The sequence below is a fragment of the Colletotrichum phormii genome (genome assembly GCF_030913505.1).
Source record: "Colletotrichum phormii strain CBS 102054 chromosome Unknown BDP81scaffold_1, whole genome shotgun sequence".
In the NCBI taxonomy this organism is placed as follows: Eukaryota; Fungi; Ascomycota; class Sordariomycetes; order Glomerellales; family Glomerellaceae; genus Colletotrichum; species Colletotrichum phormii.
In genome coordinates this window covers 314,925-329,131 of record NW_026851443.1, presented here as the reverse complement: position 1 = coordinate 329,131, position 14,207 = coordinate 314,925, and the positions used below count along the sequence as shown (strand labels likewise).

Sequence of the window (14,207 nt, the reverse complement as noted above, 5' to 3'; positions counted from 1 at the left end):
TCTACTATTGCCGCTGTCCTTTTTCTATCCACCTTTTCCATCTGCCATGTGCGCTCCTTTGTGTGGTTGCAGGTCGACTAAACTCCCGCCGCCTCTCTTTAGAAATGCAAGCGCTGGATCCTCAAGAACCTGGTCCCCTCGCCGGCGCGCGTCACCGCCGTCGGCAAATACCTGGCCGCCCTCTCCAACTCCTTTCCCGATGACGGCAAGACGAAGCCCTCCACACGGAGGAAGCGTCTGCACATCCTCTACGTCATCAACGACGTCCTCTACCATGTCGCCGTGCGCGATCGGGACGCACGCTTCGCGACAGCCCTGGAAGCCAGCCTGACGCCCCTCCTCCACGGCGCCGCCAAGTTTCCAAACTGCCCCAAACACGCGAAGAAGCTCGAGAATCTGCTGGCGCTATGGGAGAAGCATATGTACTTTTCCGCGACCGTCATCGACGACCTGCGCGAGACCGTCAAAGAAGCACCTCACGGCGGCAAGGTGTCAAAGGGAGGAGGACAGGGCCAGACGGGGTCGAGTCTCGGCGCGAGACCAACCAAAGATGCACCCTACACGATCCCCTCGATCCACGGCGATCCCAACGCGCCTTGGTTCGATCTCCCAGCCGCGAATTGGCTGCCGCACCTTACGCCCAACTCGACGAAACCCATGAACCCAGACATGATCAAGCCGCTGCAGCTCGCCCCAGGACCGGCGGACAAGGCCCTCGCCAAGGCGGTCAAGGACTTGCTCGCGGACGTCGAAAGGCTCTACAACCCAGGCGCGCCCCCGCAGGACGATCAGCAGCAGCAGCAGCAGCAGCAGCAGCAGCAGCACGCCGACCTCAGCGAGATGGGCGAGCGCATCGTTCTCGACGAGATCACGGGCGAGGTCGTCGACGGGGAGACGTACTACGGGTGGTCCCGCAGGTTCTGCGAGAAGATGAAGCAGCGAAGGAAGAAGACCAAAGGCGGAGCAGCAGACCGCGGCCGTGGGCGGTCCGACTCCAGGAGCCGTTCTCGGAGCTCCTCCCGCAGCCGATCCAGCAGAAGCGATTCCCCCCCGGCCTTTAAACGACGCAGACTGTCGCCGGACTCGCGGACTCCTAGCCGCAGTCGGAGCCGTGACCGTCGACACAGTCCTCGGCGGGGCAACCGTTACGACTCGAGAGACTATAGCAGGTCCATGTCCCGGTCAAGATCCAGGTCGAGGTCGCGTCCTCGGTACAGATCAAGATCAACCTCGCGCGATCGTGGCCCAGCAAGAGATGGCGATAGGAATAAGGGCCGCGCCAGTGCGAGCAGGTCACCACTACCACCACCCGACCGCAACCGGCACCACAACCCTCCAGAGTTTGGGGCAGGAGGCCACACCACCGGCTGGGGACAACCGCAACATCACCATCTTCAGCCTCCTCCGCCGCCCCCTCCCTCAAGCTACAACCCCCCGCAACCTCAAGCCTTCCCGCCGTACCCCCCGCCACTACCACAAGCGGCCGGCGGCTTCGGTCACTTCCCACCGCCTCCGCCACCGCCTCCGCAAGGCTACAATGGTCAGTGGCCGCCGCCGCCGCCACCGCCTCACCTCGGCGGCCCCCCTCCACAGCACGGCTGGGCTCCTCCGCCGCCGGGCCCAGGGGTTCCGCATATGGGTGGCGGGTGGGCGGCACCTCCGCCTCCACCGCAGCAGCAACAGCAGCAGAATCAGTATCAGCAGTACGGACGAGGTAATGGCGGAGGCTACCGTGGACGAGGGGGCAGGGGTGGAGGCTTCGATCGCGGCAGAGGCGGGTGGTAGTCAAGAAGACAGAGAGAGAAACCTGTAGATTAGCAAAATACACGCCATCAAACATGACACGAATACCGCAGAGACAACGCTTCAAAGCGCATTTTGCGTAAGCCGTTTTTGTTACCCAAGTCTAAAATTGTGGCGGAATCTTCGCCTGTACTCATTCATCGTCCAAGACAGAAATCAAGGGGGGTAGACCACCACCTCTCGATTTCTCTCGCGAGCTGTTTTCATCCGCTCCCCGGCTCGGGTTGCAGTAAAGCTCACGCAGGAAACAAAAAGGGAAAGCCGTGTCTTCCCCCCCAAAATTCCGTCCTTTGTACGCCAGTCCTATCTTTTCTCATCGTCCGCCTGGTTGTGCTTCCCTTTCCTCTCCCCTTCTTCCCAGCACACCCAACACAATAACGTTTTTTTTGTTCGAGCCCCCTCACACCAAAATCTTTCACCCCAAAAACGGCGGGCGGGGAAACAACTCGATCTCGAGTCGAGGTTGTATTCCACGCAAAAGAGAAAAAACAAAAGAAGTGACATCATGAAAATTAAGTATGTTCCCGGGGGCGGCGAGGCCCCATCCCTAGAGCACGGAAGCCTTTCTTTCCCTCCGCCTTGAGTCGTTTCCTGGGTGATCCTCTGAATCATTCCCTCCAGCATACAACTCATGCATGAGTTTCCCCTTTTAAAAAATCCCCCCTCAACCGGTTGAAGGCGTATCATTCAGTGATGTCGGTCCCCGTCATGACTCCTCGTCCGCCTCGGCCTTTTCTTCGCCGTTCTCTTCCGCGTCCTAGAATTCGTTAATCCATGGTCCAACAGGTAATGCTGCGTCACGAACAGAAAGCAGCGCAAAGGCACGTTGAGCAGGGGCAAATGACACGAGTAAAATCATGCGTGGTTGTGGGCTGATCATACCGAGTCTTGTTGCTCTTGCCGACGATCCCTGCGATCTCCATCCTGCAGCTTAAGAGAATCTAGTCGCTTCTGGTTGTCCTCGGTGCCGTCAACTTCGTCGACGCGGGAAAGAGATCCGGCGTGGGCTCTACCCGCAGTCGGTGCGCCGTTTGCCGATCGCCTTTGCTCGGCCTGGTCTGAGATTGAAGCCCATTTCCTCTCGCGCAAGGCTTCTCTGGCTGCGGCACTGTTCTGCTGCTCGGTGTAGTCGTGAGAGCAGTCGTCAAATAGTTGGGGATTGATCTCCATGAACAGCTTCATGGCGTTGTAAACCATGCCGTGAATGGTGCTGTGGATGGTTAGCAGGTCCTAGGTCTGTCGAGCGTGTGTAACTCACCGGTTCCAGTGGCCCTTTGAGTTTTCGTAAAGCGGCGCAAACATGATGGGCAGGATGATCTCAACATTGTCGCTGACGAGGTTGCAAAAGTACTCGTTGTTCCAGAAGTAGAGGGCTCGCTCTGCCACCTGGAAATGGGGGCTGGCGACAGACTTGGCGAGTTGGTGGAAAAGAGGCTCCTGAACCTTGGCAAACTCGGCGGGATCCATGACTTCGAAGATGTCTTCGACCTCGTTAAGGAACATCACCTCTTTTGTGCTGTTGACCTTGGGCCAGTATCGCAAGAGTCCGAGCACGACCTACACGTGTTAGTTCAGTCCACGACGGAATGACCGGGGGGGGCTCACCTCTTCCGTCAGTGACGCGTCCTTTTCGAGGAACTGGACAATGCAGTATGCCAACTGAGGGTGGTACATGCTGAGACTCTTGACTTTGTGCAATGGTATCAACACCCTTGTCAAGAATGTCTTGTGCTCCTCCTTCAGCGGCAAGGCAAAACCGTTGATAATGGATCCGAGTATCTCCAAAAGTTCGGCGATGCCATTGAATCTTTCCGTCTCGTAGGTGAACTGGAAGAAAACGTTGTTGATGGAGCGACGGATGAAGGACCGGAGGTTGAGGAATTTGCCGTAGATTCGGTGCAGGGTTGTCTTGAGGAAGTCCCTCTCGCGCGGGTCCTCGGAATCGAAAAGCTCCAGGAGCTGGAGGACGAAGCTGTGGTCAATGTAGGCTTTGGCAATGTTGGTGTTGAAGTCCTGGCTCTCGATGAATCGGAGAAAGAACTCGTAAACGACCTGGATATGGGGCCATGCAACCTCCAGGACGGGCTCGTCTTCCTCGGGATCGAACGCTTCACCCTGGGGGTTCATCGGCGGGGGAATAGGTCGGAAGAGGTTCTTGGCGAACATTTCGACGACTCTGGGGTACATTGGTTCCGTGATGACTTGGCGGTTGTTAGCTACGTAGTCGAGCAGCTCGTGGAGCGCCAATCGCTTGATCTCCTTGGACTTCATGTCACCGCTAGCATCGTTAAAGTCAAAGATGACATTGCACTGATCAATCTTTTGCATAAACAGCTCCTGACGACGGTTAGGGGGCACCTCGTGGAAGCCGGGTAGCTTCTCGAGCTCGCGGTGAGCAGAGATGTCGAATCTCGAAGAGTGTTGTCGCTTGGGTGTCCTCAGACCCTCGGGGACGTCCTTGGGGGTCTGGTGGAGGCGATCGAACATGAGCGACTTGGTGCCGGCCTTGGGGGGCGCGAGATCGTGCGGCATGGTCTCCGCTGCACCGGGAGGTGGGACATGCTGAGAGTGTCAGCGATCAGCAACGTCAACAACAATATGACGATGTCTTACCGGAGCACTGGGGCTGATGATGACAGTGGGCGGCAAAGTTCCATGACGGCCTGGAGAACCTCCACCGTTAGCACCTTGGGCTGCACCCGCAGAGCTGAATCGGTCGGCACCTTGCTGGTTGCTCAATGGAGAGGGCTGGTTCGCGGTGCCGTGCTCTCCGCCAGCGTTGTTAGGAGGCAGGGGCTTGTTGCGGGCGTCGGCGAGGTTCGTGGTGGAGGACGAGGGTGTCGGGTTGGGTGACTGGTTGGCATCTCGGCCTGACCCAGCACCGCCGGGGGATGCGGTGCCATCTTTGGCGTCCTTATTCTTCTTAGGCTTATTTGGGTCTTTGCCGCGCGAGAGCTGAGCATGCTGGGTTGTCAATATCGTGTTCAACAGCGGGATTGGGCTTCAGGGGCCCGGGTATTGACGGAGAACTCACCACCCTCTGGCTGAAGCGCTTCATTGTGGACGTCACTGTAGTGTCCCTCTCCGTGGGGCGACAGACTCGCCGACTCGAAAGCTGCAACTAGAGACAGTATACCGCAATGGACGCAGGTCCAACGATTCGGGATATGGAGGAGCGCAGGGCGAACGACGGTCGAGGTGCAGGTGGTGCTGCAGGGGGTAGTATCGGCCGGGTCGTCGAATGTGGGCAGTCGATGCGGGCGGGTTGGTAGACGGCCCGGATGGTGAGCTGCGCAGTGAATGAAAGGTTAATGCGTGGGCGCGGTGGAAGTCTAGGCGGTAGCGAGCGCGTCGGCAGATCGATGTCGACGTGATGATGAAAGGAGGGCGTGGGCGTCGCTGTCGCTGTCGCTGTTGCTCGGCGAGGGCTGGGGTTGGGTTGTCAGGAAGGCGTCGCTTCTGGATGCGAAGAGCAGGGGGAAGCTAGAGTGTCGGATTGGCGGGTGAGTTGCGACAAGGGAACGACCCATCAAAAGTTGGCAGATGAAGGGAAGTTTGGAGCGATCGGGCAGCGAAAGGAAGAGAGCCAGACGCGAGAGGTTCTTGAGAAGGTAGATGGGGGGTGGAATCTCTGGATCGTCGGTAAAGCTGAAGTTGTTTGCGGGGCCCAGGTGTGAAGTGTGAGACGACGACGCGGGACCAGAAAGCCGACCTCCCCTAACGTGCTAGCGGCGGTGGAAATATTAAGGTAGAGAGCGAGAGACTGAGGTGCTGGTGGACAGCTGGAGACGGCCCAGTGATGCGCGGCAGCCAGCCAGGAACAGGCCTTGACACTGGGAGGGCTGTTGACGCGGGGGGGGGGTTAGGGTTGGAGTTGGAATCCGAGGGGGATAGAAAGGGTTCAGATAAGGCAAATTTGACAGTTGTTCAATGACAGAATGGGTTTGGAAGAAGAAGAAGTGGTGATGAGGATGCGCATTGGGACTCCAGATAGAGACACGCAGTCGGCATATGGTGCTGTTGTAAGAGGGGACAGGAGGGATGAGATTGACGAGTGGAGGTCGAGGCTGTGGGCAGACCGCAGTGGACAGTGGAAGGTGTGGTCTGGTGCTTCCCTTCCCGGCTGCATCAGCAACCTAACTGGACAGACTGCAGCATACCACAATCGCACCTACCTTACTGTGCAGGAATTGGGTGGGAACCGCGAGTGGGTTTTGGGCTGTTGAACTGGCACACTGGCACACTGAGGTGGTGACTGGATACAGGACAGTCGCTGCGAGGACCACAAGCTACAACAGGGCACCACGAAGCAGCAGCAGGCGTGCAGGGCCGACCGCAGGTGCTATGCAGAACGGATGGGGTAAAGGGGACTTTGGTACCTCCCTACTGCGAGTGATAACAACTGTCGCCGACTGCCACAGACTGGTGGCTGTGCACGGATGCTTTCAGGATTAGGTAAGATAAGTCGCCCTCGTCTGGTTGGACAGCTCTGCGTGGTGCCTCTTCGTCTTTGACGACTCTGATTGGCGGACTGGGAGCTGGACCCTGGAGCTCAATTTCTCCTGACGGCCGTAGTGTTATTCCGGAGGATTTTGACGGGTCCGGGTCGGGTCACTGCACCTCCTTGGCCCCCACAGACCATCTCCACACAAAGACATCACAATGCACACAGAGCCAAAGATCATGACAGCACACTGCCAAGCCACGCACCCAAGGTGCCAAACTGAAGAAAAAGGGTCCCGTTTCGTTTGAGCCGTGCCATTCTTGACCAGACACACACTGTGATAACATCACTCCTGCTACGCATCTGGATAGGTACAGTATGTACTAAAAGCGCTGCAAGTCACCTGCTAGCCCTTGCAGGGACCTCTCCTTGGGACGCATCCCGCCATGTGGGCATCATCACATCACCATGGGGCCCAAGCTGCCTCAGAAACAACCGTCGCCCAGTTCTTCGGGAACAACTCTACAACTGATCAACATTGGACGAAAAAAAGGGCCAGCTGAGCCATCTGAAACGCGAATACGTCCGTCTCCATTCCTGTGAGACTCTACATCGCTGTAAATAGAGTTGATGGGGTTTCTTGATGGGAGAATCATCGCGTGTCTTTCACATCCTTATCTGTGTCTGAGACGACATTCATCTGATGTCTCTTTAGTGATGCCACATCAAATCTAGCAAGACATAAACTTCGTGACAACTTTTTGTCGGTTTCCATCGCGCCTGCCATTGCGCGAGCTCTACAGTGCAGGGACTCCATGCCGCCCAGAGCACCCGCTGAAAATGCAGTGACCATTCGGGACGGGCTACACTTCGCACCGTGCATCAATTCAACCTCAGTCGCTCAGGACGGCATCAAAATTCCAGTGACAGCCACGGGGTGACCAGAACGGCATTCGGTCTCGCCAAGCGCTTCTCCTGGGACATCTTCCATTACACAGTCTTCTACGGCTTCCAAGTCGGAAGCAGCCAATCAATTGGCTCCGACTGATTAACCACCACCAAACCTCAACCCAAGTGTGTTGATAGACCCCAGCATGCAAGCCGTCGCCATGGACACCCAGGACGAACCCGTCAATGATGAGACGGCGCAAGAAGGCGTAACCGTGGATGCGGCCCCAAAAGAGACGCGCAGTGGCCCATCACCATCCAGCAAAGACAGCAGCAACTCGGCACCCCGATTCTCGATCCCCAAGAGGACCATGGGCGCTGTCGAAATCCCCATGGTTGTCATGAACCTGGATCGGACAGAAAAGGCGTTTGGCAACGTCTCGTCTTTTCAGAATGTGTGTGTCGCGGCGTCCTCGAGGGTGTCTTTCTGATACTGACGCCATGTCCAGATCCTTGATAGTGAGCGCAACACAATTCCCTTCTATCTCAACCCAGAGAGCCCTTTCCGCAGACCCATCATGTCTCACAGCGCTACGAGCCACAATGTGGTCTTGAAGGTCACGGTCCCGAAGCGGACCGGCAGGAAAAGGAAGCGAGGGACGGATGGGCCGTGGGAAGGTGAAGTCGACATGCGGGATGTGCCCAGAGCCAGCCCGACAGCCGAGGCGATTTACTCCAGGTCGCGGCTGGACAATCCAAAGCTCCTGCGGCGGAAAATGCGAGACAACATCGACAGTTACGGTGTAGAAGCCGTCGGAGTCATTAAACACACCCACCGCTTCAGAGGTAAGGACATGCGCATCGACTCGTTTACCCAAACTGACAAGAGACAGGCATGGCGGATTTCCACTGGGGCCTCGAGCAGTCTCCTTTTATTTCGAGGTTCATGAACCAGGTCATGCCTGGCGACAGTAAGTCGAGCTTCAGCGCTGGCCGAGTCGTGCCTAACAAGCCACAGTCACCAAGATGAGGGACTTCAAGTTCATTGACGGCGTCGACAAGGGGCCAAACGTTGATATTGTGCCGCCGCCCGTGTGGACGCCAATGACGCTTCCCTTCATCTACAACTACTCCCAAAACCCATATGTCCGCACCGAGCTCGACCAGACAGGCCAGGCCCAGCTCATCAACACCCAGTTGCCCACTCTCATCGGCTACTTCCTCAAAGCAGACCAATATCCCATTCCGCCTGGCCCGCAAACCCCTTACGACGGCTCCGACGAGGAGGTCACCTACTGCATAGCTCGCATGCTGGAGGCGATGGAAGAGCGGCCCATTTGGACGCGGCGGTCCCTGATGAACAAGCTCGGGTCCGTTGTCCGCAACGCCAACGTCATGAAGCGCTGCGTTGGCTACGTCGGCTACCAATTCCGTGGCGGGCCCTGGCGCGATGCCATCATCAGGTACGGCGTCGACCCGCGCAACGATCCCTCCTTCCGAACGTACCAGACAATGATCTTCAACATGCGCAAGCTCCAGGCTGGGCACATTGGCGAGACATGGCACGCTATCCGCAGCCTGCGCACCGAACAGCGCCAGCCCCAGGGCGACAACCACGAGTCCCACGTCTTTGACGGCAAGTCCTACTGGACCGACGGCAAGGTCTGGCAAATTTGCGACATTACCGATCCCCTGATTGCAAACATCTTTGCCACGGCGCCGCAGCGGCCCGAGGTCGACATCTACAACAGCGGCTGGTACCACCAAGGCACGTGGGCCAAGGTCAAGGGCATCATGAAGACCAAGATGATTGCGATCCAGTTTGGGCGCAAGCTCACGGACGACGACTTTGCCGGCATCTATGAGGTGCGCGACACAACGCCGCCGCCGGGTTCCTCGAGCGTTCACGTGCCGCTACCCGACCTCGAGCTCACCGACGCCGAGAAGCGTGTGCTGTACGGCCGGCGGTTCAAGGAGCCAAAGAAGAAGCGCAAGGGCACCGCGTACCGCGTCACTAAGTCTAACGGGCCGCGGGGTGTCGCTGCCGCCGCCGCCGCCGCCGCGGGGCGCAAGGCTGCCGGTAAGGAGGATGAGCTCAGCGCGGAAGACAGTGACGAGGACGACAGCGAGGAAGACATTGACTATGATGGCGATGCAGATTACGAGCCCAAGAGGCGGGTCTTTGCACCCGTGCCTGGGCTTGATGAGGGTATGGAGGAGGAGGAGGAGGAGGAGGAGTACGGTGACGAGGACGATGATGGAGAGGGCTACGGGTATGACGCCGACGGTGAGAGGTATGATGAGTACGATGAGGGGCTTGTCGGAGAGCCAGTCGTCTATGGTGGTGCTCGTGAGCGGCGCGGCGTTCGGTTCGCAGACCAGCCCGGCGATACGGACGTGGATGCGGCGTATCCCTCGGAAGTCCTGCCTTGATGAGAATAGGGGTGTGTCAATGTAAGTGGTGTGGTGAGTCCTCAGCCCAGAGATGATCACAGTGGCTTAGGTTTGGTTCAAAGTTGAGGCAGAGGAGTCCTGGCAACGGGTCATGCTGTATTATGCTGTTTACAAACTAGGCCGAATCTCCCATCTCGGATGTATTCCCATGCCCATATCTTATGCTACCGTATTCCGTTGAAGCACTCCCAGAAGCCTCAGATCGGGAGACCAAAAAGAAAGAAATTTACTAGTCCTAAACTAGCGCGGCAACGAAGACCGCACAAAACGTATACGTAAGAGACACCGCGAGAGAGACACCGCGAAGGAGAGACAGAGAGAGATCCCTCACTGCACCCTAAGCACCTTGGTCTTATTCTCCTTCTGCTGCCTCATCCCCTCCACCCACGCCGCTGTCTCCCGCAGCGCCCGCCGGGGATCCTTTTTCCGCTTCAGCAGGAACCCCTGGATCTCGGCCGGGCTGAAGTGGCCGTCGGGGATCAGGGCGCCAAACTCGTCGGCGATGCGGCCCAGCTCCTCGCCGTCGAACTCGTGGCGCTTCTTCTCGGCTGCTGCCGCCGCCGCTGCCTCTGGTGACGACGGCGAGGAGGAGGAGAGTTGGTCCGCGGGTGAAGGGAAAGAAGACTGCGTAGCCGAAGGAGTCGAAGACGCTGATGCGGACAATGGTGTGGCACTCGACGAAGAACCCGCACTCCCTCCGCTCCCATTCACAACAATACTCGGCTTGGGATTCGTAGGCGGCGCCACGTGCCCGTCAACCCTCTTGGCCGGACTCGCCCCGTCAGCCTCGTACATGCGCTGAAACAGCTCCGTCGCCTGCGCCGGCGTGGCGTTGGTGAAGCCGACCTGCAGATCCACCCGGCCGGGCCGGATGAGCGCCTCGTCGAGGGATTCGGGCTTGTTGGTCGTCATGACGAGGATGCGGCCTTCTTGGGATGCGACGCCGTCGATGGCGTTGAGGAGCCCGGAGAGGGAGATGCCCTTTTTATCGTCTTTGGATTCTTTTTTCAGGGCGCGCGCGAGGTCCGAGACTTTCCAGTCTTCTTTGTTTGTTGCTGCCGAGGCCTTTTTGCTGTTCTCGTCTTTGATATTGTCCTTGTTGGATTTATCGTCACTTTCTTTCGTGCCGTTGGGGCCCCCGGCAGCACCACCACCACCACCAGAGCCATCAGCCTCGTCTTCGACGCGCGCGAGGCCCGCGGTATCGATATCCTCCAGCAGAACAACACACCGCCTCGGCAGCGAATTAAACAACGTCCCCAAATCCTCCTCCGTCAACGTCGGCTCCAACAGCGAAATCACAAAAATATCAAGCCCAAACACGCCCGCGAGCGCAAACGACAAACTCGTCTTCCCCGTGCCCGGCGGGCCATAAAACAAATACCCCCTCCGCAACGGAATGCCGCGGTTCGCGTACCACCGCGGCGTCGCGGGGTGCAAGTACTCATTCATGTCAGCCATGACCTGCGCCTTTTGCCGCGGGTCCAGCACGACGGTGCGCATCGGCCGGACGGGCCGGTTGGCGACCTGGCTCCAGTTGTACCGCCCGCCGTAGCGGCGCATCGGCGCCGGGCTGGGCCGTTTGATGGTTGTGCGGGCGTAGTGGTCCTGGTAGTAGAATTCCTTGACGAAGCGGAGGAGGTCCTTGATGGGCGACGGGTTGCGGCCGAAGCAGGAGACGATGAGGTCTTCTTCTTTGCGGAACGTGCCGTAGTTTGATTCGCCGTCAAAGACAGATTGTTGTTTGCGGTGGAGGCGGAAGTAGCTGTTCTTGTACCAGAAGCCGTGGACGCCGACGGCGGGGACGTATCGCGGGGGCTGTACTTCGGTATTAGTTACGTTCTTGAAACTTAACTCGTATTAAATGTTGTTATGGAAGAAGGGGGGGACTCACAGCTTTGGCTTCTTGATTCGAAAAGTTGAGAAACTCCGTCGCGCCGCTCCCGCTCCCGGCAATCGTCCTCGTCTGCAGCGCCTCGAGCTCCTCCTCCTCCTCCCACGCCGTCTTGCTCACCGTCTCGGCCGTCAGCGAGCGGGAACTCGCCATCAGCGGCTGGAGCGCCAACCACTTCATCATGTGCGTGTAAATCTCGTCCGTGCTCGAGATGTGGATGGAGCTCATGAAATTGTCCTGAATGAGACGGAAGACGGCGCCGTAGGCCTGGCGGCCGACGCGGTTCGCGGCCCAGAAGAAACCCGCGAGCGTCAGAATCAACGTCGGGTCGATGCCGAGGTTGGAGCCGATCATTTGGTACAGGAGCATCAGGGAGCGGACGACGGGGTTGAATTGTCCGCCGAGCATGGGCAGCAGGCTCTCCATCATCTTGTTGTTGCCTGCTGCGTAGCCTCCTCGTCCGCCCGTCATGTTCTCCGCCATGGCGGTTAGGTTGCCTTTGAAGAGGGTTGAAAAGTCCATCTTGCTTAGGTCTATCATGGCGATGGGGTGGCAATAGGATTGCTTGGGCGACAAGATGGATTGCAGACGCCCTGCCTGTTTATATATGTTGACAGAGACAAACTAGGCGCCAGAGGCAGAAGTAGTAGAGTTGTGGATTCAAAGAGTGGACGTTGAAAGAGGCAACTCGAGTGAGCCGCGTATCTAGTTAGGCAATCGTCGTATTCGTGCCTAATCCAGACATTGAACGGGAAAAGTCCTTTGCATAACAGAGCAACTGAGAGTACGCGCCACACTATAGCCTTGCAGTCGACTCTGCAGAGTCTGACAGAGTCGGAATCCGAGACTGCGGAGGTAAGCAGAGTTGCCTGGAGTGGCGAATGAATTTCACGGCCTCTGCCATGGTGAACCAGACTAAGACCAATTTGCGGCTCTGTGATTGACCCGATGCAACGGCTCTAAACAGGTGACTGCAACAGAGACATAAAGAGTGTGGGGGGAGTGTACGTCGATGGGTCAACGTCATCAGTCGTTTTGCTGTAAGCCTGCAACAAGAGAAACCCACATTCGCGGCAGGCAGTGGAAGAGAACCTGTGCTGCTGTACCACCGGTAATTCAAGGTTGCACTTGCAGTTGGAGTGTCATGTCCGGGGTAGCAACTTGCGAATCAACCAAGTCACATGTGACTCATACGATCTAGATCTTTGCGAGACTGAGACACAACATCCCAGCAACTACAGTGACTGTTCATCAGAGTTGAGATGGCAAAAGGGTCGGCAAGTCGGCTCCGAGGGATTGTCAAGTTCAAGACCGAGTTGCAGTGTCTCTGTTGACGCTTAAAAGGGGCGAAAGATACGAAGAGAAGTTGTGGGACTCAATGTTGACAGGGTCCAGCACCCCCTAGGAATAACCTGAGTCTTGAGGCCGCCGCAGTTCCATGGCCGTGTGGCTAAGGGCGCTGGGCCGTTTCTGGCCGTCACTGCATGCTTCTGCTAGTGGAGGCCTCAGGCAGATGCCGTCTTATCCGGGTAACGGTATCCACAACGGCCGACACGGTCGGGTAGGGTCCATTTTACTCGGCGCTGGTGGCTACTGCAGCCGGTCCGGGATCTGTTGACCTTCCGGCTGCCGGACGATGAAGCAAACTAGCATAAGGTAATGAGATTATTTTATTTGGCAGCATCGCGAGCTGACTATGCTTTCCCCGTAATTATTTCCAGCAGCATGGGCAATGATCGAGACGCCTCCTTATGCCGAATCCAACAGTCTTTCTCAAGTCCCTAGTCACTCCTGTTCGCCTAGTCCCGTCAATTTCATCTTTTCTAGTTCGCCATCCTTCCTTCTACTCACAGTTCACTTGAGATAACACTGCAGCGCACACCTGTTCCCGCCCCAGTTGTTGCTAACATGCTTAAACTTGCCCCCCTCGTTCATCCCAGCCCGCGCGCAGGGCAAATCGCAGTCCGAGTCCTTGTAGGGGTCGCTACCGCCGTTGGCATCGTTGCAGTTGTACCACGCCGCGACGCTGAGCTTCTCGTACTTGCACAGCGGGTCTTCGCTGATGAGCTCTATCGACTGGACGCCGACGACGCCAAGGGCGAAGAGGGCCGTGAACTTCATGTTGGCCCAGAGGGGAAGAGAGACGGGGAGATGTATAGATAGAATTGCTTAGGTTTTGGATGTAGAGCAGTAACTTTTGAGACTAATGTGTTAGTTCCTGTGGATCGAAGCGTTTGTATATGAACTCGTTGGGTTCGGGTTGCTCCCACTTCCCTATGTCAACTCAACGCAACCGCGGGTGTGTAGATCACAACTACTGCTATCAAAACTTAAATAGAGTAAGGTGTATGTTAAGTAACTCGTAAAACTCTTCTACAACTGTACATGGCTATTTTTCGTATTGTCCAAGGGGTTGCCCATGGCAGACAAGAGGACCAAGCTACAAGAACGACTGCAAGTAACAGGGCGCACGCGAGTCGTGTTTAATCTTCCAAGCGGAACTCTTCAAGACCTACACGGCCCAAAAGACCCTGGAAACGCCCCAGGAACGAAACCGAGGGCACAATACGCGCCTTCTACCGGTTGATAATGGGTTTCAGACTCTGAGCGGCTGCATACCATGGAAATTCACGAGTCATTATAAGTGCTCGACTTCGCATTAGGTCCACTTCCCGCTGAGGATTCCATGATGAGTAGGGTAATGATGATCTACTGGAAGGTACT

The 14,207-nt window shown here is 57.1% G+C and overlaps 4 protein-coding genes across 4 annotated transcripts; 2 read left to right on the top strand and 2 right to left on the bottom strand.

Annotated features, from left to right (window-relative positions):
* Positions 1-806: 806 nt before the first annotated feature.
* On the top strand, positions 807-1,855 carry BDP81DRAFT_412289 (uncharacterized protein). Its single transcript, XM_060589202.1, has one exon. It carries the CDS (start codon positions 841-843, stop codon positions 1,783-1,785), a length of 945 nt encoding a protein of 314 aa, XP_060451275.1. The 5' UTR covers positions 807-840; the 3' UTR covers positions 1,786-1,855.
* An 824-nt stretch (positions 1,856-2,679) lies between these two features.
* Positions 2,680-4,861, bottom strand: BDP81DRAFT_307434 (protein phosphatase 2A regulatory B subunit; the record flags this gene model as incomplete). The annotated part of the gene is made up of 5 exons (XM_060583366.1): positions 2,680-3,013; positions 3,062-3,360; positions 3,409-4,365; positions 4,417-4,767; positions 4,838-4,861. 5 exons carry the CDS (start codon positions 4,859-4,861, stop codon positions 2,680-2,682), a joined length of 1,965 nt encoding a protein of 654 aa, XP_060451274.1.
* A 2,345-nt stretch (positions 4,862-7,206) lies between these two features.
* BDP81DRAFT_337151 (RNA polymerase III transcription factor IIIC subunit-domain-containing protein) lies at positions 7,207-9,721 on the top strand. The gene is made up of 4 exons (XM_060585969.1): positions 7,207-7,590; positions 7,645-7,981; positions 8,029-8,106; positions 8,154-9,721. The coding sequence occupies exons 1-4, from the start codon at positions 7,342-7,344 to the stop codon at positions 9,566-9,568; spliced, it is 2,079 nt and encodes a 692-aa protein (XP_060451273.1). The 5' UTR covers positions 7,207-7,341; the 3' UTR covers positions 9,569-9,721.
* A 195-nt stretch (positions 9,722-9,916) lies between these two features.
* Positions 9,917-12,005, bottom strand: BDP81DRAFT_456326 (BCS1 N terminal-domain-containing protein; the record flags this gene model as incomplete). Its single annotated transcript, XM_060593153.1, has 2 exons — positions 9,917-11,407; positions 11,484-12,005. The coding sequence occupies 2 exons, from the start codon at positions 12,003-12,005 to the stop codon at positions 9,917-9,919; spliced, it is 2,013 nt and encodes a 670-aa protein (XP_060451272.1).
* Between the last annotated feature and the right edge of the window lie 2,202 nt (positions 12,006-14,207).

Excerpts from the sequence above, each read along its gene's own strand:
- BDP81DRAFT_412289 (XM_060589202.1), top strand. The coding sequence starts at position 841 with ATGGGCGAGCGCATCGTTCTCGACGAGATCACGGGCGAGGTCGTCGAC.
- BDP81DRAFT_337151 (XM_060585969.1), top strand. The coding sequence starts at position 7,342 with ATGCAAGCCGTCGCCATGGACACCCAGGACGAACCCGTCAATGATGAG. Across the intron at positions 7,591-7,644 it reads ACGTCTCGTCTTTTCAGAAT|ATCCTTGATAGTGAGCGCAA; the intron begins GTGTGTGTCGCG and ends CGCCATGTCCAG. Across the intron at positions 7,982-8,028 it reads ACACACCCACCGCTTCAGAG|GCATGGCGGATTTCCACTGG; the intron begins GTAAGGACATGC and ends GACAAGAGACAG.